The sequence below is a fragment of the Leuresthes tenuis genome, unplaced genomic scaffold (genome assembly GCF_036924035.1).
Source record: "Leuresthes tenuis unplaced genomic scaffold, fLeuTen1.0.hap1 SCAF_18, whole genome shotgun sequence".
Lineage (NCBI taxonomy): Eukaryota > Metazoa > Chordata > Actinopteri > Atheriniformes > Atherinopsidae > Leuresthes > Leuresthes tenuis.
In genome coordinates, this window is record NW_027325372.1 from 19,797,093 (window position 1) to 19,819,886 (window position 22,794).

At 39.7% G+C, this 22,794-nt stretch overlaps 2 protein-coding genes across 3 annotated transcripts in view; one reads left to right on the plus strand and one right to left on the minus strand.

Annotated features, from left to right (window-relative positions):
• Window positions 1-84: 84 nt before the first annotated feature.
• cfap90 (cilia and flagella associated protein 90) lies at window positions 85-5,024 on the plus strand. The gene is made up of 3 exons (XM_072370452.1): window positions 85-258; window positions 592-708; window positions 4,268-5,024. The coding sequence occupies exons 1-3, from the start codon at window positions 142-144 to the stop codon at window positions 4,445-4,447; spliced, it is 414 nt and encodes a 137-aa protein (XP_072226553.1). The 5' UTR covers window positions 85-141; the 3' UTR covers window positions 4,448-5,024.
• Window positions 5,025-7,268: 2,244 nt separating this feature from the next.
• Window positions 7,269-22,794, minus strand: part of adcy2b (adenylate cyclase 2b (brain)) — a 53,730-nt gene continuing 38,204 nt past the window's right edge. For both annotated transcript variants that reach the window (XM_072370291.1, XM_072370290.1), the window contains exons 17-25: window positions 19,021-19,149; window positions 18,494-18,678; window positions 16,652-16,736; window positions 14,686-14,844; window positions 12,356-12,502; window positions 12,088-12,195; window positions 8,532-8,646; window positions 8,278-8,402; window positions 7,269-8,182 (exon numbers count right to left, since the gene is read on the minus strand). In XM_072370291.1, coding sequence (XP_072226392.1) covers window positions 8,030-8,182; window positions 8,278-8,402; window positions 8,532-8,646; window positions 12,088-12,195; window positions 12,356-12,502; window positions 14,686-14,844; window positions 16,652-16,736; window positions 18,494-18,678; window positions 19,021-19,149 — 1,206 coding nt within the window. In that variant the 3' untranslated portion in view covers window positions 7,269-8,029. The remainder of the gene's footprint in view (window positions 8,183-8,277; window positions 8,403-8,531; window positions 8,647-12,087; window positions 12,196-12,355; window positions 12,503-14,685; window positions 14,845-16,651; window positions 16,737-18,493; window positions 18,679-19,020; window positions 19,150-22,794) is intronic.

Here is a 22,794-nt window from a genome sequence, read left to right on the forward strand (position 1 = left end):
ACACATCAGACCTCAACCGCTGGAACGGGTCAGTAACCTAGCAACCACAAACTCTAGCTTCGCCTGGCTGGGAGTTTACTCCTCTGATGTTCGACTGAGGGATTTTTTTCCCCCCAGTTTGTTTTCGTTTTTGCCACCAAGATGGACCTTTCACTGGAGGCAAAAACCAAACCACCGTCTACCTTGTCTGCCTTCAGTTACATCCCACCACGGCGAAATGAACCGAGAGAAATGTCCTACTTCAATAAAGAGTCAAAGGTAACACTGTTTACGCTAATATCACAGCTATTGTAACTAGCGCGCTAACAAGTGAGCTAAAAACTTACATTTCGTCACAAGGCTATAACAGTATCAGAAAATGTTTTAATACTTTGCTAAAAAGACTGTAAAGCAAGACTGTTGAGTCTTGCTATCAAAAAAAATATTTGGAGTTTTCCTTTAAATGATGATCAGTGTTTAACTTCGGCTATAACTTCTAAAAAGACATTGATGTTGCCCTTGGTACTAATAATACTGATTTCCTACCGTGTCTAAAAGAAAAGAGGAAGAAGAAAAAGTAGTTGTAAAGTGCTCGTCTCTCTTCACCTGTAGGCCTCTGATGTCACCACATATGACCAAGTGTTCCACCAGGAAAAGGGTTTTGACATGAGACTCCGCCGGGATGACAGAAAACACTGGAGGGGAAGAGGACTGGACATAAATCAGGAGGTAGTCCCCACATCACAATAAAAGTTTAAGCTTGCAGAGTTGTTAGAAAATGTAGATGCTTTAAGAATCTAAAGTTTGCTTTGAACTTTGTTTTTTCCTGTACTGTTTGTCCTGAAGCCTCAACAAAAGCTTGACAGGCTTTCAGACAGTGTTGGTGAACCAAGGAAAAAAATATAATGAACTAAAAGCTTCATGAAAAAAATGAAAGAAAAATTAAGCTTCACTAAAAGGGGAGTCAATATGGAAAGCTATTTAATTCAGCAGCAAAAAAACCAAACAACTCCTGGCTGGAACTGTCTTTATGGTAGGAGAAACACACTGTTGTCTGACCGGTATGCCGTGTAGGGGGCGTTTAGTTTTGTCCATTATGCTGAGCAGCTGGCGTGGCATCTCTGTCTCCATAACCATCTGCAGAGCGTCTTTACCAGTCCCCAACACTGATCCAGCACTCTCGATACTCAGCTTTCTTAGAAATGCTGGCTGTGGCGCTGTGGCCCCAGCAGATGGCTATAAGGAAATGCAACTTTGCCAAAACAGGCTGGTAGAAGATTTGCTGCTCACAGGATCTGAGCTTCCTGAAGAATTAAGAGTGTGCTCCATGCTCCTTTTTATAGACCAGACCCAGCACTGAATCTACTATTATTATGCCGTGCTGAAAAAGACTGCCTTGCTCTTACACTTTTCTGCAATAGAATCAACAACAATGTTCCAGATGCAGAAATGTGATTATATAAAATGATCTAATGCATTAGGAAATTTGCTCTTTTTCAATACTGATGCCAATAAATGTTGCCTTTTGACAGTGGCCACCTACACTCTCAGCCCACAGACCAGTACATTTTAAACAGTAAGCCTTCTCTGTGCCAACAATACACCAACAGCATGACTTTAAGTACCTTTAGTGTCCTGCTAACTCTTGCAAACACTGTTCTGCACGTAATTAGCATGACTTCCCCAAAGTCGGAGGTTTACAGTGTTGGAAGTTCTGCGTATACAGCTCACATTGCAATGGAAATGTTGGTATAGCAGCATTTCATTAAAAGCACCTCTTTTCGAGGGTATAGTCACATGAAAAAGAAAGTACATCCTCTTTCAGTTCTAAAAATGAGGGGTGATGAAATATCATCCGGTGAACACCAGGCCTATGAATCTGGTAAATGCAACAACACCTGACATGTTGCACTTATTTTCACTTCCTTTATTTATTGTTCTCATCCAAAGGACAACATTTCAGAAGTCTTGTGGTTTGTTCAGAAACAACTTTACAAACCAAAGCCGTGCTGCCACGTTCTATTTGGAGAGAAGAGGCCTTCTCCTGCAGCCCTTCCAAACAAGCCAAACTTGTTCAGTCTTTTTCTAATTGCATTGTTGTGAACTTTAACATTTAACATGCTGACTGAGGCCCGCAGAGTCTGAGATGTAGCCGTTAGTCTTTTTCTAATGCCTCTGAGCATTGCACTGGTTTAATCAATACTAACTCAGTATAATATGTCATATAATATGTTATTATTATTTTTTTAATGTTCTGATAAAATCATAACATTACAACAGGGTATTATTTCTTTTTCACATGACTGTACACGAAAAACTGCGTATTCTATTGATGTTATTTTAATATTTTTTTACCATCCAGCGAGGCTGACATATCTCTGAGTGTTATGACATTTGTTTATGACTCCTTTTTGAAGCCTTTTCATTTCCGTGGAGTAATTATTCATGTCAACTAAAACCGGCGCAGAGTGAGTTTCTGGGTCACCGAGAGCAGACAGGGTGGTGAACAAAGCAGCCGAGCACACACTACTGAGCTTGTAATTACGGTGACTTGAGTGGTTGGCTGTCGGAGTTGCTGACAGTTCCTGCTGAATTAGTACGTTTCTGTTCCCGGGATTACATTTGAATATGAATGTAATATAAACTATTCATTTAAGTATTCGCAGGGTAGTGGCAGCGGGCTATTTTCTGCCCCCGTTTCCAGTAAAGCCCATGAAACCACCAGCGGATCTCACAGAGCCGACAGTGTCTGTTCTGCACATGATCTCCCCAAAGTCAGAAGTTTCTTCTTTTTTTTTTAGTTTTCAAAACTCCGTGAAGCAGCTTTTGAAAACATTGAGCATTATATGTACTTTTCTCCAGCGTCGCATTGTACCGTAGTTAACATTTGCTCTTTTTGGGGCCTTTTTTATCCCCCTTCTGCCCGCGTTGCCCCCTTTGGACATGTAGCTCTGAAAAAGAGATGGAATGAGACTTAACTAGAGAAGAAGAAACATTGAGCTTTTTAGGAACAGTAGCGGGGTTATTGCGGCTAAAGTTCGACACCACCCCGCCTTCTCGATGAGAAAAGACGACTCTCTGATAATACATTTTCTTAAGAGACGAGGAGACACGGTTGAGCCTTTTATTCAAGTTGTATTGAAACAGAGAGAGTGCATGCATTCAAAACAAGGATCTGTTTGACGCTGGACAGATCTCAATCCTAACAGCTGTTTAGTTTATTCCTGACTCATTTACTCTAAACTTCTTTTTTTCTTTTTATTCTTGCAACCTGTCCAAAATGACATGTACAGATGATTTATTGGCTTTGTGGCTGTGATACAATAAGAGCTGAAAATATAATCACATGACAACTGTTGCCAAATCTATCACCATGCTCTAGCCCCTTTAGTAAACATGACAGATAAATATATCATTATTTTAAACTTATGATATACATGGAATTTGAGGTGTACAGTATATCACTTCTAACTGGGAACTGAACTGATCTTTCTTTGCCATGCTGGCAGCCTTTGCTCAGCAATAGCAATGTGAGTCTGTCAGAAACCATGAGCCGAATGACTCATTTCGGCTTACAGTTGTGGTTTCAAGTGAAGAGACCTGACAAATATCAGATGTCTTGGCGCTCTCATTATATAATCCTGTTTGCCCAAAAAGCACTTTAAATCAGATGTTCATTTGAAAACAGTACCAATGGGAACATCTTAGATGTTGAAATTGACTACTCTTGTTCTTTTTTTTTTTAATAAAGAATATGATTTAATTTAGAATTTGTTGCCAGCAGAGCTTTACAAAATAATTGTAACAGGGGAAAAACTAATACAGAGAAAGTTGTGTGAAGCAGAAACATAAAAAAACAGCTGATGGAGCGGGTCTCACAGCTAATAAGCTGTTTCTTTACTGCCATTTCCCAAACCTACACCTACACAAAATGTGCTCCGAATGATTAATGTTCATTTCATCTCAAAACTTAGCTAACAAACCTGCAGAGTCCGTGCTGTTAGCTCCATTTATGTGGTATTTCCACTGTTATCCCTACATTTCTCTGCTATTACCACAATCCTTCATAGTGTGTAGATCTTTAGGTTCACGTTTTGAGCTGCTTCTCCTCACATGACTACTTCAGCATCACCAAAGGATAAAAGTGCAGAGTTTAACTGATAGAAATGACACCAGAATCTTAGTATTGGTCATGAGATTTGCAGCAGTTACATCACACGTGAGACACCTTTAGACCTTGGAGTATTTCATGCTTATCTCCCTGACTTGTTGTTCTGTTCATTGTCAGGAAAGGTCCAGAGTTGTGCCGGTGCTGTCCTCCTCAGAGTATGGCCGCCGTTCTGCTCCCAGCCTCTACCAAACAGAACGGCAGTTTGCACGGGTGGCTTGCATTAAATCCGAGTTTTACATGAAGAACGGGATCATCTGGAATGTGGCAGAAGGATACGGCTCAGTGGTCCCTATTTGAAAGCCCAACGCATCACGGCACGGATATGAAAGCGTTTGTCCTCGTTGTCGAGGGCTTTGCATAATAAACCAGTGTTGTTCAGTGCGATGGATCAGTAGTTAGAAAAATGAAATACGTATAACATTTCTACTGTAATTCAATCCTGCAGCCATGTGACAGGCAGTGGAGTGCCAGTGAAAGTTTGGAGACAGGGACATTTTCCAGGAATCTCAAGCTACAGTCATTTGAAATCGCTCCCTCAGTGAGAATGGAAGTTTCGGTTATTTCGGCTAAAGACCAGACTTGGTTTTCTGATTCAGCAAAATGAGAGTTGCTTTTAACATGAAGCTGGATGTCCTCAGTGTCAGAAATGATCCTTGCACTGATAGGAAGTCATATTGATTTATTGACTTTTCAGGCTAGCTGTCTTCCAAATCCCTCAGAATCAATACAAGAAAAAGAAAAGCAACAAAAGTTTGAAGAGACCAGCTGAAAGATTGCCTTGGAGACTCAAGATCCTATTTGCTCCTCCATCATCTCACATCATATTCTCTCTCTTCTCTTCGTGTTGATTTTCCTTTGCTACCCTTGCCTTTTTTTTTTAAAAAGACACATTGTTTGGTAGCTCAATAACCCTTTTGACTCATCGGTTTCTTCTATTCTTTTTATGTATAAATTCTGAACCCACACAGTGCCTTTAGTTTGCTTCTGTCTTTGTGTTTTTAGCAAAAAATAGACCTTTTATTCTTAGAAACAATGCAGTGGGCTATTTCAATCTGTTTGGTGTTAGAACTGTGGCGTTTATTTATGCAGATCAGGAGCTATCGCACAAAGTGGTGAGAAAAAAATTGCAGAGTGAACTAAAGATGTGACAGCGGGCAGTTTTTGGTCTCCAAAGCCTTTAGAAATAATTGGTTTCACACCTCAAGCAGCAGATACAGCTTCAGATTGAGTGCTGAAGTGAATGCAGCCTTTTACATTTTGGTTCTGTTCATCATGGTCACCTTTGCTCTCTTTGCATGAAGAAATCATATCTTGCAGGAAAATATAATCCACTCCTTCTCTCCACAGTCACATTACGTGTTGAGTGGGCAGATCCACTTCTGATAGATAAACGTGCGAACAAAGTATAAGTGTTGATAGGTAGTTTAAAAAAGGCAATAGTTTGTATTCAAACACGTGTTGAATTTCATGAGACTGTTTGTTAAATGAGTATGAGCAGCCAGCTGGTTTAGCTCAACAAGCCCTCTGCCCAGTACAGTAATGACTTAGCATCACCTCTAATGCTCGATGATTAACTCAAACCAAAGTTTTAAAAAACACAACACAGCCTCATGGCAACTTTCCAACTGTCACAAAACACGAGCTATGCCTACATGGCCCCGACCTCTTATGTGTGTGTACATGGATACAAAAGAAAATGTATGCAGGAGTGTCATGTGGAACAAAAGCCTGGCTTCCTTTGCTGCAGTTTGAAGCTGTAAAGAAGAAAAGATGATGAGAAACCGTAATGATTGAAATAAAAAAGCATGTTAAAAAGTCTGCACTCTTGAGGTGTTTTTTTGTGTCTTTTTCAAAGAAGTCTTGAGGCACATTGGAGCAAGGGAGACAACTTTTGCGAATTGTGTCTGACCTTTCAGATAATAAAAAGGCTTAGCAGCTGTTTCTGGTCTGAGCCAAAAAGGGATAAACTCAGATGCCTGACTGGAACCATCCCACATGTTATACAATATCCCCGATATCCCCAGAGATCAAAGTAATTCTTGAAGAGGAGGTCTCTCTGTTTGCCTCCTGCTGATGTCCACAGCAGTTGTTTCTGTTTTATACTCCGCAAGGTTTGTTTCCACGTAGAACAACTACTTCTTCTACTGAATTACACACACTAGCAATGTAGCCTATATCGCCTCCCTCTGGTGACACTACACAGCCTAGTTTATTTACTCCCAACCAGTCAATGGAAATGGAACAATGTTAAAAGATCATTTATTTCATTAGTGAATGGAAACCTGGTCAAAATAAATGTTAAGAGGCAAATGAGGGTCTGAGGACTGTCATCCAGGAGACCTGAATTAATTTCCTATCTGATAGCATTTGTTTTCATTTGCCATTAACTTTTTAACTTTTTTTGGAGGATAGAAACTAGAGCTAGAAGTAATGAATACATTCGGAAATTACATGAATGAAAACGCATTTTGGTCGAGGATAATGGCACACTTTAGTAAATGTCTTGAATTTTTTGCTGCATTGCTCATCAACATTTGTTTGGGCCGTCTCTGTTTTATTTACGTGACCCTCTTCTACGTTAAAAGAGCTCTTCTCAGGCTTACTGAGGCAACAAGATGCAACCTATCTGCAAAAAACACCAAATGTTGGGCAGGGAAGAAAGTCCTGAAGTACTCTGATGTCACATTCTTGATTGGTGTCTCAACAAACATTGCATGTGCAATCTGTCTGCATGAATTATTTTTATTTGCACCTGTTTTCATGCTTATTCTCATCTCCTAAGAGGCTTATCCCCCCAAGAAATCCTAAATTTGAAATGAGCTTTTTCCCCATTTAAAATGACAGACTTAACTAAGCTGCAGTCTTCATCTAAGAGTGGTTCAATATTCTCAGTTTGAATGCATGCAATCATTGGAAAATAACTGGGCAAAAAGGAAACACTGCTGAATTAAAAGCCGATATTACTGACGTGTGGTGGTCTTCTAAAGCCTCTATTAAATGCATCTGCCTCATAAAACCCTGCATTTTCTTTGAGTACTCAAACAATCTTACAACCTTTTTGACTACTAGAACACTTACTCTGTCATGAACCCTAAAAAACTGACACATGCACAGAGAATGTAAATTATATACAAATGTTTAATGAATAACAAAGGGATGGCAGTGAACATTTACACACATGTTGGTGGTTTGGTTCCAGAGGGATTTAAAAAAAAAGTCCTGTGTCTGATTCCACCTGCTCGCGTGGGACACAAACGCAGCTATAAAGCTACAAATACAAATCACAGGTTTTTTGGCAAACTACCCACCACACAGGCAATTAGTTAGCTTCGACAGCTCTATATGACAAAGAGACTATTAGAACATTCATTTTGGAATGAAATGGAACAAACAGGCTCTCTGTGCCAACCAGGCAGAGATAAAAAAAAAATTTAAATAAATAAAAGGCTCAACGGGCAGCTCAGTTTGCTCAAGTATAAGGCTTTGGAATACAGCAACACTGGCGTGGGTAATTAGCTCCACACCACTACTATAGAACAGGCGGGTGACTGCGGTCCTTGAGAGCTGCACTAATTTAGCAAAAGTCTCTTTAGGCAGATACTCCTTTCGACAATGAATAGACTCCTTGGGGTGAGGTCCTTGTTACACTTGAGACTGAGAGCCACCCGAAGTGCAGGGATGAAGGACTGCGGCGGGGCACCTCGGCCCTGATCTACATTGTGTTTCTACGGACAAAAGTGGTTCTTCACAATTGCCAGTCCGTTGTACTTCTGGCTTCTTGTAATGGGTTTTACTTACAGAGCATGATGAATCACTTCTATGCCACCTTGTGTGTGAAACTGTGTTTTCAAGTCTATTTGTTCATGTAGTGTGGCGTGCTCAAGGCATCACAGTCCCTTGTGACAAAGATCGGGTCATCTCTGTGTGAACAAAGTAGGTCTTCAGCTCTCCTTTGCCTTTCACGTTGATGATACCTCGACATGAACACATGTACCCCAGTGCTGTTAGGATATGTCTGGTCTCCTCCGTTACCTGCACAAAAAAAAAAAAAAAAGAATCAGATGAGATGAACACATTTGCTAATGATTTGAGAGACGTATGACTCAGAATTTTGCAAGACATCCCACCTGTATTTTGCCCAGCACCCCAGTAGTCTCCATCCTACTGGCCACATTAACACTGTTTCCCCAGATGTCATACTGAGGCTTCTGGGCCCCAATTACCCCTGCAATCACTGGCCCATGGTTTATACCTGGAAAAAAAAATATCAGCAGACAAAACATCTGGATAATCTTTTAGAATGAAATTAATTTGAACTGAAACTCATTAATAGATACAATCAAATGTGCATGATGTGTATGTTACGTGAGACTGTTCTCACCAATTCGGAGTCTGAAGTCATTGAAAGAGTGCTTGTTGATGACATCTAGCTTCCCAACAAGAGCAAAAGCAAACTCCACCATTGTTCCTATGTGCATGTACTGTCTGTCATGTTCCTGAGGGAAATGCATAGGGGGAAAAAAACAAGTTAAAGGTGCTACCTGAGCTGTGTTTCAATGCAACAGTAGAATAAAAACATGTTTCCTGCTGCTTATTCTAACAAAGAAGCTTGATGTTTCCTTGTACAATAAACCCCCTGTGGGTGATATTTGTAGCTCTGCATTGAGAATAACATCAAGTTCTTTCTCTTTTGTACTGAAAATCATTGTTATTTAGATTAAACGGCGTGCTTCTGTGTACTGAGGAAAGCTACAATTCTTACTGCCAGCGGGAGGGATCAAGGCTTACTCCAAAAGCCAAGCTCAAATTTTCTGGGGTTAACTATAAGCTCCTGTTCGACCCAGCAACTCCTCCAAGTTTTAGCAAGCAGAATACTTATCTTATCTTATGAGCTAACATTTGTGGCTCGGCTCCTCTTATGTTCCCAGTTTCCTTTAATTTCCTAGTTTTACATAAGAGCTCTTCCAGGGTATCTTCCCCAGCTCATTAAGAAGAAGCAGCTCATTTTCTTTGGTCCACATTCTGTTCTCAGGGGTCTTTTCCACTGGATAGATTTACATTTTTTCCTTTAGGACACACTTCATCCAAATCCAAAGCCACAAACAAGCGTGGGACAAACTGGGGACAATAGGGTTCAGTGTCATGCTCAGGGATATGTTGACGTGTGAGCTGTGGAAGCTCTGGATTGAATCAGTGACCTACCAAATGGTGGAAATTACTCTACCTTCTAAACCACACAAATTGAGCCTATTTGTAACTTCTTCCTCTCCTTCTTTTTTTTCTTTACATAGCTACGCTTCTCAGAGTTGGAACAAGTTTGGATAGTGTGCAGCAGACTCTTAGAACTTACTTAATGAAGTAAAGTCAGACCAAGCATCCCAAGTAGAACATTTCACCCAAAAGAGGGAAAGAAAAACTGCCCAGATAAGAGTGAGGCGACATCATCTTCGACCTACTTCTCTACTTCAGACTACTGTTCCATCAGAGTGAAATGTATGTTTGTGTCCACATCTTAGAGACCTGGCACCACCACAATTTTCAATATTAACATCCTCGCAAAGGGAAAAAAAGAAAACCGCCAAACATCATTCTGGTTTATAAGATTATTTGTCCCTGCTGTACCATGTTGTTTGTGGCAGAAGAACTACATCTGTGATTTCATTAGATCATTTTAGTGTTGTGTAATGATGAATAAATTGAATCTTGAATACATATACCAAGCGCAGGCTGGCTGTTAGTGGCCTTATTGGTGGTGCAAATGCAAACGGACTAGTAAACAAACAAAAAGCTTTTAGATATGTATTTCTTGTGAGAGCAAGTTACCCTTAACCCCACTCACCACATGATGTGCTACACAGAAAAGGTAAAAATGGGAAAACCCTTTCAAAGAATTTACCATATGTATAGAATGAACAATTGCTGTCTTAATGAGTGAAGGTGGCATGTACTGCAAAGCCCTTTGTGTGGTCAACAAGACTATAGAAGCTCTACATAAATGCAGTCCATTACCCAATTTATTGAGCTTCAATCAAAACATGAAAGTAAAGCCAGTTTGTAAATCAAACTCTGACGAAGGCCAGTAGGAAGAACACATAAACAAATTTCCTGTCGTGAAAAGCCTTCATTTTCATTCTCTACTCTTTCTCGATGAGAGAAGACTAAACAATTCCCAGGAGACTTTTGTCATATCTAAAACCCGCCTGAAGCTTAGGATGCTAATTTTAAAAAAAACATACAAACTATGGACTGGTCACAAATGTCTTGCCCAAACTTGAACAGGATGGATTTTTCTTTTGCGTGATCATAATATCACAAGAATCTCTCTGCCTCAAGAACTGGTTGGTCTGAAAGCACTTAAATGAAGATAATGGCAACATGAAGCATCCTTTGTATTTGCATAATATAACATAAGTTATATATGATAACTTGGAATGAGCTAAATCAAATAAGACTCCAGCCCCTGAGTTGGTAAAGTAAGTATAAAGCATCGATTGATGGATGAAATATTTTGACTAAAAAAAAGGTCAAATTTGGCCCAAACTCAAAAGGAAGGATAATGTGTAATCTTTGGGTGCCAGAAAACAGATGCACTCCCATGTCAACCATCTTTAGAAAAGATCATCTCCAGGCTATGCTTAAAACATGTAGCTTCAGTCTTTCAGCGTGATGTCATGTATAACCATCAAATGCGTATTTGCAACTTTTTGACAGACCTGTGTTAAAATGAGTCAACTGGAATCATCAGAAGGTCTGAAGACAAACTGACAGAGTTTGTGGTAATTGGGGAATCTGCCTACAACAGCTGTCAGCTCAGAAAATCAACAATCCTCAGAGAGAAAAGGAGAAGCCTGCTTTAGTCTCCCCCTGAGTGACATCAAAAACCTACTGTAAAAATGACTTTACGGTGTTGAGTGACGGATCTGGAGCCCGTAGCAATATAAAATGCACTGTTACGAAACTTGACTGATGCGCCAAGTATCTAAAGGGGAGGCTGGGCTTCATGAGCACTCAATTACGAATGATTTCCACCGGTCACGCAGATTGCTTTACAAAGCGCCGCGCTGCCTCATTTCTGATTGAGGCTGTTATTTGTTCAAAGTGACTGCACATCTCCAAATGTGTAGTAATTCATCACCGCCGCATGCACGATGTTTAGTGTGTTTGGGAAGCAATTAATACTCTGAGCTTAAAGACCCCGCACTGTTGCCTCATAGAAGTGTACAGAAGTAGCTAGGACAGCCCAGAGACAACTAAATTATCCACAGGAAGTACAGAAAGAAAGAAGGAAGAACTTACCCTGAGCCTCACAAATAAGAGTTGTTTCTGGCTGGAGGAACATACAGTGGTAAGGAGCTCAGTTTCAACTTGATGAGCATACAGTGGTAACATCCAAGCATAAAGGAGCACACCCGCTATATTCTAACTATTGTGTGCATGAAAACAGGCTACAAATCGTACAGAACACTGTTCCATTCAAAAGGCCAATGTTTTCTGCTGTTTCTCCCACTAAACATAGTGGTTACGAAGATGGATTCTCCTATTCAAATACGATGACCCCCTCTCCCCACTTCACTCGTGTTTTACTGAAATCTACAAACCTGAGACAAAACAAGCGCATCTGGGCTAAAAGAGGCAGCATGTGCTGGGTTAAAAGTGATAGATAGCACCAAAGAAGACTTGCACACTGCAGGGTTTATGAGTACTTTGTTCCACTAAGGTGTTTCAGCTCTTCATCACACACAGCTAACGTGCACAGCACCATCTCAGCATCAACATCGTGGGATTTAAGATGGTTTTCTGACTGAAAGCTTCACCTGTAGCCACAACTGTAAGATAACAAGCTTGTTGAAAGGGGACTCTGCTTGTCGGCGTGTGCTCCCTCACTTTGTGACGTAATGCATGCATGCATACATGATTGCTTGTGTGTAAAAGCTTGCCTGTGCACACTCTGGTCCTGGTGTCACATTAAGTCCAGTTGCAGCCATGTAGGTGCTACCAATGGTCTTTATCTTCTCCACTCCGCTGAACTTTGGCTTGGACAGCAGCTGCGGACGCATGAGGAATACAGCACGTAACATCACATGACCACAAGCCAGACAGCTCTCAGACAAGTCCTGGCAACATGTCTTTAAAAAAAAGCAACAGGAATTGTTCTTTTTTCCACCCTGTCAGACAGCCGGGATTATCAATAAGAGAGAAGTTTACCTCATCAAAGTCTGCTATGATCTCGTTGAGAAGACGAAGGCACTCCAGTCCCTCCTTATTGACATCAGACTCAGTATAAAACTCTTTGAAGTCCGGTATGGAGGCGAACATCACACACACTGACTCGTATGATTGATGATAAAGATCCTGATAACAAGCAAGAGGAAGATAACGGCTGTATGTGCGATCGATTGATCGCCAGAGAAAGAAAAGTGGTCTGTGGTTTCATTAGGTCTCAAAAATCCATGAGCTGAATGCCTCACACCGAACACTGACACTGACTCTTTAAATAAATAAGCAGAAGCTTTAATCATCGCTGCGGGGACACTGGGTCACCGCAGCAGAATAGTAACAGCATTCATCACAGGAAAGACAGATGTAAGAACAAGGCAACAGAGGTGAAATATGAGAAGGGAAAGTGTGTTAGGCAAGTAGGCTTCATCTGTTACAGCACTGATGCAAGCGCAGCGTGCAACAGCAGCAGAAAACTTATCTGGGAACCAAAATGTTGCACAATGTAACTGTCAAGGAAACCATGTCCCTACATAAGAAATGAATTAAAAGTGCTGGTAGAAAATGCAGTTTGATATACTGAACATCGCTTTACTTTCCTTGACAGCAGATAGTTAAATTAGAAGATCAGTACCACTCTGTTCTGTTCTGTTCTGTATGAAACATTTAAAGCTACCACTGACAGACATAAAGGGGGGCATTTAGTCTCATTTATCAATTTGTTAATTAAAAAAAAATAGTAGAACTGCTAATGGGGCTCACTCTTTATTAGCAAGAGACATTCATTTTCTGAAGACTCTTCTTTACTTTCTTGTAGAGATTAAACCAGAGGTTTCCACTGTTTTGGTTCACATCCACATAAGCAGCTGGGAGAGATGTAAGTGGGTCTCTGAGGGAGAGAAGTGAGCCGGGGCCTGGAGTGAAAGGGACAGGTGCACTGCAACTCCTTCCACCTCATCCAGTCATAATTCAGTCAAATATCAGAAGCCAGAAATGATGTGTTTTTACAGAAATGTGCAAAGGTCTTGAGCCAGCCCTTTTTTATATACTGTAATGGGAAATGTGCAAGCAGAAATGTAAACAGTAAAGATTAAAAACTGCACCTTTATTCTTCAGTACAGCCTGAAGAATAAAGCCTGTCATTTCTTTAAGTAGTCTTCAGGAATAGTTCTCCAGGCTTCTTGAAGGACACCCCAAAGCTCTTCTTTAGATGTTGGCTGCCTTTTGCTCTGTTCTCTGTCAAAGTGATCCCACACTGCTTCAATAATGTTGAGGTCTGAGCTCCATAAGACTTGTTACTGATTTTCTGTCCAGTTCTGGTGTCATTGGGTATGCCTCACCCTTTTCTTTCTGTTTCCCTTCTTAAGAATGGCTTCATCTCAGCCACCTGTCCATGGAGTTTGCATGTCGGAGTTAAGTGGCTTGACAAACAAAAAATAAAAACCTTTCATCCTAAAAGATCTTAAAAATGGTCAGGTACAAGGACTGGAAGATGCCAATGTCCAAAGAAAACCTTTAAAAAGTCTGGAGAACCATTGCTCAAGATCACTTCAAAAGATTACAAGAAACTGGCTCAATGAAAGCAAAATAACAGAAATTGAGGGGGGGGGGGGGGCGTCAAGACTGTTAAACTGTGACTATTTTTACTCGGTGGGGAGAGTAGTGCATCTCTGTCCACTTGGACAGGATGGGAGACATGGCTGAGCTTCTTGCGTTTCAGAGGTGGCAGCCAGATTTTATAACCTTCGGACTCACTATTTCTCACTCAGGTTCTGGGCAGTGTGTTAAATTAGGCAGCTTGTAGTTCCAGAGTCACATTTAACAGACAAAAGAGTGGAAAATAAGTGGAGGTGAATATATTTCTCAGTTCTCACATGCATCACGGAATGGAAAAGTCTGCATCGATGAGGTGACAAAACAGAACTAAGAGTTTGTAGCCCACACAGAGTTATAGTGTTATATCATGAGGCTATTCAGCAGAACAGTTAGATTGTTATTTTATGTTCAGCTGGTGAAAAGCTTCAAAGGGGAAATTGTTACTCTTAAAAAAAGATACTTTTTAGATTTTAGATGAGGATAATATAACAGAGGTCACAAATGAGTACTTTTACTTTTACTTGCTAATTCTTAAATTCCAGTCATTCTTTTCTTTTTTTTAGCACTGCTTGTGTTTGCGCTGTTCAGAGAAGGATCTTAACACCTCCACAGCACTGAAGTTAAGTGTTTTTTTCATCTATAAATATGAACAAAACATCAAAGACATGTACGGCAATCTAGCCTACATGAATGTAGTCAAAGCATAATCTCTTCTCAGTCACCTCATTTTTCCAGTTGCGTCCCAGGAAATGTTCAGCGACGTGAGCTGGTAAAACGTTTTCCAGCAGGACCCGGTTGAGGTTCTCCATAGTTTCAATCTCCTCACACTCCCTCTTGAACTTGTCCCTCCACAAGAAGTCCAACCGACAGTAATATTCATTCTGTCACAGGAGGACACAGAGTAAAAAGACAAGTATGTCATTAACTCCAAACACTCATTCAGCAGAAACTTGCACCAAAACAGGAAGGACACAATTTTCACTGAAAGGAAATCATTCAAACTTGAATATACATATTAAAAGTTGAAAGTTCTATATATATTAAAAAAGCTACAGATGTCAGAATTAGCCTTGTTGCAGACATGTGCACATCTTTTCTAATCATTGCAAGTACATGAAAAGGTTACTGCATTTCTAGAACAACCTTACCAACTGAAACTAAAGGGAATGATTACTATTCGTAGAAAACGAATGTTCCAATAAAATGACAGTGAAACAATGCACGAAGCTTCGCTGTTATTGCTCAAGGAAACAGTAAGGAGACAAGACTGTTTTACATAAAAGATAGCCACCGCTTCTTTCGCTTTTTGGTTGCTCAAGCTTGGGGCAGTTTTGAATATATCTACATATATATATTGAGGTCAAGACTTCCCAGGGTTGAAGGTTTGTGCATCTCACAGGGACCTGAATGCACCCACATTATGCCCCTATAGCTGAAAGCTTCAAGCTACTTGTGGGTTGGTTCCTACAGTGTTTGTCGGGATGTGTGGGAGCATTTTCAGTCTCCTGTGAGATATACTTCATATGTGTGGTTAGCGGTCTGAATGACGTGTGTGTGTGCACAGAATAGCTTTCCCCGGAGAATAAACCGTGGTGCTGATTTCAAAGATTGCAACAATGGAGATCTGTGCTGTTTTTTCTTCGATCTTGTACTTTAGAGTTCATATCCTGAGGCTGAAAGAAAGTCCTCTGAGCATAATTAATCAACATTAGCTGTGTACATACACCTAGAGTTTCAGCACGAGCTTGTCTTGTGGACCTAGGTGAGTCTAGAAAGTAGGCCAGAAGACAGAAAGCTCATTCCAGATGCCGTTTAGAAACCAGCTAACGAGCCTGTAAATGAGTTTCGCTCCACTGCGCATCTGTTCTTGAGGGATGAATTACTGAAGCCTCATTTCTTGTAACCTGCTTTCTCCTCCCTCCGACTAAATCGTTGGAAAAAGGCTTTATTAGGACTAATGATGAGATTTTTGAAAAGCAAATTTGTTAATGGCTGGCTAAAAGCATGTAAAATGAGAGCTGACTTACGTCTTTCTGCAGAATGTGCTACAGGGAACAGCCTTTACCTTGCTCCCAGAATTATTTTGATGATCGCTGTTGAAATCTGCACTGATTTCTAACGAAGCAGCATCTGGAAGACTGAACATAATTGGCCATTAAGAAGTTTGCAACAAAGAAATACTCCAATCCCTCGAGTGACGGTGACCCAGAATGAGAACAATGCAAGAAGCTGCTTGGACCAACTCTTCCTCTCAAGGGAGACCCAGTTTTGGGCACGGATGCTCTGGAAGTTGTCTTTTTGCATTGAGGTTGGAAATGATGGATTGTAACCCCCAAAAATTATAAACCCCTTACAATAAATCTGTGTACGATTTGAGATCGTTGGAGGCGGAGCCAGACTGGCCTCTTTTACACCACAAAGACATCCGTCTGAACAGTTCTTTGCTCTCATATTAAATTAGATCCTTTAACATTGCAGTTCTTCTGCAAAGGAATAAAAGTCATTTCGAATTCACAGGAAACAAATCCCCCTCAAAATATTTCTGCTCTTTGACAGTTGACTGTGGTGTGTTGAATGACCTGATAACATGGTTATGACTGCAGCGGATGGCCCAGCAGATGAGAAAATAGGTTACACAGGTATGAGCCGTTAAGTCGCTGCTGGGGTTGTTTTGAGGAAGCTACTCACCTGCCTGGCTAATACGAGCAGTGTGATGAAGAAGATGAATAAAGAAACGGAACCCATTGTCTTCAGATCCTTGAGGACCCCTGGTCTGAACACAGAGAGTAGCACAATTATAATTCATGACTGTCATTCAGAAATATGGTTTTAGGGGAAAACACAGACATGAAGCATTTTCAACATCTTTGAAAGTGTGACATATCATGAAGAATTAAGATCGCTAATTGTTGCTGGCAGTAGTTAATTTAGCATAAAAATCCTTTTACAACCCTGATACCTGTCGTCGTTCTTTCTGCTGTTTTCTTTATATATGCTCCTGTAATTGAGAATGCATACACAATGGCATTGAGTGTGACTATTCATTTTTACAGCATATGAATAAAAACAAATGGCTCTATGAAATGCAGGGAACAGTGACAGACATTCAAACACGTTTTAAAAACTGGAAAATGATCACCAACTTCACATGTAGGTGCCTGCTATATCCAGGTTATTTGCACCATCTATAGCAGACAAAGTTAGAACCATAAATAATTTTTGTCGGTATTTGTATCTCATTACTATAGATATAATTGGTCCTTTTACATAACGAAAATCACAGGCAATAAATCTTCTGTACTGTAATATCAGTATGTAAATCTTAACGTTAACACTTATTTAGATTAAGTTTGTACTCTGCAACATTCATGCTTTTATGATTACACTTTAATTGTGTACAAATAGCAGGAAACGGGTGGAGGGAGGGGGGGCGGAAAAAACAGAAACAACCAGACGTCATAGAGAAACCTGAGGATAAACTACTACAAAGCTAGTCACAAAAGAACTTAATCTACGTGCCATTCCACAGTGCACATAAACAGCACTCTCTATCACCTGCTTCCTGCTCAAGGAATGTCAGCTGAGGGAACTTCCCTTTGCAAAATTACAAACACTGCAATGTCACAAATGCAGACAGCATTTTCCCCGTTCATTATGCTGGTAACACAGCAACCAGAGATTTATGTTTCTGCTGCTGTAGTGAATTACAAAAAACAAACGTTAACAGTTCCACGGCTAAACGAGTCAAACCAACTTTAGCTTTACTTATTAATAGGCTAGTTTCAATGTCTGTTACAGCTAGTTTTCCTAAAGATAAAAGAGAGTTTTGAACATTGTTGTTTTAATATAACCTCTTAGACTCTTAAATTTTATCAATAACAATAACCTAAATAATTCCTTGTGGAAACTGTTCAGCAAGATTTTTTTCTTCCCATTTTTAGGGCCAGAATTTAGACACAGATTATGCAACCAAAAATATCCTCTAAGGAAATGAATCATAAATTGGTACCGCAGCAGAAAAACGCATTCATTTGGCAGTTCCGTTCTATTTCCTTTTCATTTTGCACGTCCTAACTGAGCAGCGCATCATACTGAAAAGGAAAAGTGAGAAGAAGAAATAAACTGAAAAATATAAGAGTGAGAGAAAAAGTCTATCTTGGTGCTCTGAAAACTTTTGGGATGATGGGATTTTTTTTTTTTAGCAGTTGTCAGTCAAATATAAAATGAATTCATATCCCTCAACACAAACTGCAGTATCTCATTCTGCCACTCATCATCCTACTGTCCAGGGGTTACACTTGACTGATAGTCATACGGAATCCTGCCAGTCTATCCCTCAAGTCCATGATGCGGTCTCATTAGTCATTTTAATAGGATGTGGTTAACTGATACGAGGATGCTGCAGGGTCAGTTGGGGGGTGGAGGGTTTCAGACTGATTATATTGACCTTGTGTGGGCCTAATTGCTTTATTATTGTCTTGTATAGAATGTAGAGAGTGTATGTGAAAAAGAGAGAAAGAGCGCACGTACCTATCTAGTTTATCAGTTGGGTACATAGCTTTACTAAATCCGTCAAGCAGAGAGGCCTGTGTCTGGAGGATGATGATGTTGTAGATCACCACGGCAACGAGCATCACCACCATCTTCAGCTCGTAGTTGATCCTCAGAAACACCGAGCATGACACCAGACCCAGAATACAGCAGTAGATGAAGTACTGAAGACAGAGGAAATGAAAGACACCAAAGCCACCAAACTTTGTGTCAGGCTTGCTCTGTTTAATGTATGTGAGGTTTGTAACTTGTGTATCAAGCTAAAAAAAAAAGAAAAAAAGAGACTGATTGTAAGAAGTGATATCAAAGCATTTTCATGAAAGTTTTTTTTCAGCTAATGTATTCTTACCAGCGTGTGATTTTTTTTTTTTTTTAAAAAGAGTCCAATTATACTTATATATTAGCAAGGTGCACATTTAAGAAGATTGTTATTTTTTATTTTATTTACTGTGCTGGTGGTACATCCTCTCCAGCTCATGCTGATCACGTGTCACTATAGTACTTACTGGCAGGTAAAACTTGTTTTTATCTGCTTCTTCCTCTATATAGTCAAACAAGCTGTCATTGGTTACATTCACAGGGGGGGCAGTTGGCAGGATGTCCTCTGTTGATCCTCCTGGATCCTCCACAAAGAACTGACAAACAAAACAGAGAGGATGGGGAATAAAAAGTAAAATAAGCTGATTTAAAGAGTACTATGTTGTAATGATTCACTGGGTAAGCTGCACTTTCAAAAACCTTTAAACTTTAAGCTATTTTTTTATTATCTGACGAGATAAGTAGAGCTAAACACTTTGTAGAAGCCTCTATTTATGTCTATGGCTTATGACTGCGGTAAGGGAAAAGGTGAGAGCGAATGTTATTATCATTTTAAGTATTTTTTCGCCTGCTGTATATATATTTAGCCAGTGTCAGTCAGCTGTACTGCTTACACTTCATTGCACTGATTATTTTCATTATGTACTGTCTCTATTCTATTTTTACTTACCTAACATATATATATGTATGAAATATATGTATCACCAGTTTTTCTGCTAAGCTTTTTTCTATGAAAACACTGATTTTGGAAGATTTCGCCACAGTGGTTTGGATGCTGTGCTGCTTATGGGATTTCTGCTGGTATTTCTGTCCCATTTGAACATCTGTTATGAAAAAAAAACCATGCCAACCAGAACATTGCTTACATGTGGGAGTTGCTGACTGAGCTTTCCAAAGCCTAAGTAATGAATAAGACTCGAAACCCAGACAAGTTGAAGAGACGGCACTGTGGATGTAGGGCAGGAGCAGAACAGATAGAAGAGACACTTAAACATTTTTTTCCTTCGATCGTCATGGGGAATGTGAGATCACTGCTAAATAAAACAGATGCTCCTGGGAATGTAGTATTACAGACTCCAGTGCCTCTCTCCTCAATTGCCAGAATATACAGCCAAACAGTGACTGCTTACAGAGCAGTAATGGAGGAATTACAGTGTTAACAAGTTAACAACAGTAATCCTGGACAAGTTTCTGAGAAAAAAGCATCTCTGCACCTCAGATATTTATTTGCTGGCAGAGAGATTACGTTTATGTTATCTGAAACTCAAAGACTTACATCTGTGTACTAATGGTAGTTATCATTTGCAATTGGTAGACAGATTATATCATATAATGCATCAATAATATTATGTGAAGTGATTAAGTGAGATGTTGCAACAGTACTGTCAACTGTAATATACATATTTCATCACTTCCGAGTTGGGCTCAGGGTCAGATGCAACATGTTAAAAATACATGAATTTTCAATTGTTAACTTCTTCTTCCTGTCTGAATAACCACGATAGTTAAACATGATTTGATATATTAAGTAACTTATCAAAAGACCAACTTTTGTATGCATCTGCAGATGTTACAGATGTCCAATCTTTAGAACTGTCATTGCGGAACATGAAGGATGAAACAATTTGCAATAAACATTTTTCAGTCATGTTTCTTACAAAATTGAAGATGTTTAAAAAAGCTTTTTTCTTTTCCTGTTTTCAAATTTAAGTGAATATGAATGTCAGCATTTGGTTTACCTGAAATGATCATTAAAAAGTCCACTGTAGTTTCCCTGTTCTGTTCATCATAAGCAAGAAAATAGATTAATTTGCCTGTTTTGAACTCATTTCCTGTACTAACCTACCAACCTCATATAAATGTTAAGTGGTTTGTTTTCATATTACCCAGCCCAGGCTCACCACAAAATGTGGAATACACACATTTATTCACTTTTCTAAAACTTTCAGTTTCACAATAACTGGTTGTGAAATAACCAGAATAATAACCACAATAGATGTGAGTCGGCCAGGCAACTTCTACATGACAGAACAGGAATAACAACATTTGAATATCAAAATATTTTTGGCTTAACCATTTAAATGTTTGTGATCCTAGTCATGTATTTTCTAAAATATAGACCCAACCATGGCAAATGAATTCCAAATATTTTTAACTCATAACCCTTATTATTCTCTGTCAAGAGTACCGTAGAAAAGTAGGGGATTGTGAGTGGAAGGGAAGTAGAAAAGCGGAGTTAATCACAGTTAATCTACAGTCATGGAGACGTAGGATGTCAATGGGCTGTCAAAGAATGTTGACATGCTGACTAACTGATACTTTATCTAAACTGTCAGTGTTGTGCAAGGTTACACTTTACAAGAGCTAGTTCAACGTTCAGTTCACATACAAAAAAAAAAACGGAACAATTCCATGTTTAGAGTTCTCTTTTTGTAATTGTGAACTTAATTCATAAACCCAAAGTGAGGTCGTTCAAATTCATTTCTCACTTTCTTATTACCTCTGAATTATCCTCATATAGCACATGGTGTTATCAAGTGCAATTGAGTATAGGAACACAGGCCCCCCCAGCTATCCGAGCAGACAGGTTCACATCTCTTCATCAATCTTTTTTATTAATAACCATCAAGATACTAAAATTAAAACTGATGTAAAAAAAACGACTATTTTTAGTGCATCGTCTACTTTATTTGATCATTCGTGCACTAATGAAAGCATGTAAGGCAGCAGAAGCCCGGTAACAAATGCTTCAGTCTCACAATTAACATCACTCCAAAGGTAACTGGCTGTGTGACCTCTGTGAGGACAGAGTCAGAGTGCAGGACAGCTGTGTCACGGCCAAAACAAAAGTTTAACTTACATTACAGGTGTTGTTCAGGTGTTGTGCAAAAATCATCTCTCAGGCTCAGCTGGCCTCACTCTTTTTCTTCTCCTCTATAGCTGTGATCTGAAACCTCAACACCACTTTCTCTCAGTTTCCGTTGTGCTGTCTGCTGTGAGGGTGCTGCATAGTTTTATGCTTCGATAACTAAACATGTGCGTGATTGTAGTTGCATTAGTTGTATATACAGAATTTCTAGGCCTGTGACAGGTGCAGAAATCATTGCAAGGTATGTAGCTTCCACCGGAGTGTACAACCTGTGGGATGTGTAAAGTCACAACGATGACGACACATTCACTGTCAACAAGAACGTTGTTAAATGCTGCAATTGGTGCAAATTGTAGCTAGACATGCTGCTTGGTATTTGTCAAAGTAAGGGACCATGTTACTTTGAAGCCAACGACAAATTCCCACCAAAGGTCAGGGAAATAGAAAAAAAAACAATGCTTTTCACAAAAGAAAATGACTTTCATAACTCCTAAACAAGTTTTTTTACATTAAATGAAACACCTGTTGTTGAAAGAATCTTCTATTTTTCTGGTGAGGAGCTCTAACTGAGCACGTTCAGTATGAATGTCGACTCTGTGGCATGTTTCGGTGACGCAGACTTGTTGCAACTGTCCTCAACTATTCAAAACCGTCTCTCCATGAAATCATACCACTAATTACCAAGCGTCAGTTTATGCTGGGGATGTTTGTGCTGAAACTTTATTTCCTGCCTTCATCAGGCCCTCCCTGCAGTAAATTTAGCTCCTTCTTCCAAACACAGGAAGAGTTTTAATCTTACACATGCTACTGCCAACTGAGTCTCCTGGAACCACCACCTGAAGTGCTATTACAAAGCTCCCAAAAACACAATAATTTGATCAGCCTCACAAGTAATTGCTTAAAACACTGCAGTGTTAGATAAGGCTGCTGTTATAATTGTATGACTGTAGTGCAAAAAAGGGTAGTGATTTGGTTTAATTGCAGGTTGCATCAGCTTTCTAAGAGCTACACCTGGGACTCACTCTTGCTCTGGTGAACTGTCACACTGACAGACTATTTTTAGCACCAACACCGCTGCATTCATTTTCTTAGA

Bases quoted from the DNA above. Each gene is read 5' to 3' on its own strand.
- cfap90 (XM_072370452.1), top strand. From the start codon at position 142: ATGGACCTTTCACTGGAGGCAAAAACCAAACCACCGTCTACCTTGTCT. The intron at 259-591 runs GTAACACTGTTT...CTTCACCTGTAG, and splicing joins ACTTCAATAAAGAGTCAAAG to GCCTCTGATGTCACCACATA. The intron at 709-4,267 runs GTAGTCCCCACA...GTTCATTGTCAG, and splicing joins GACTGGACATAAATCAGGAG to GAAAGGTCCAGAGTTGTGCC.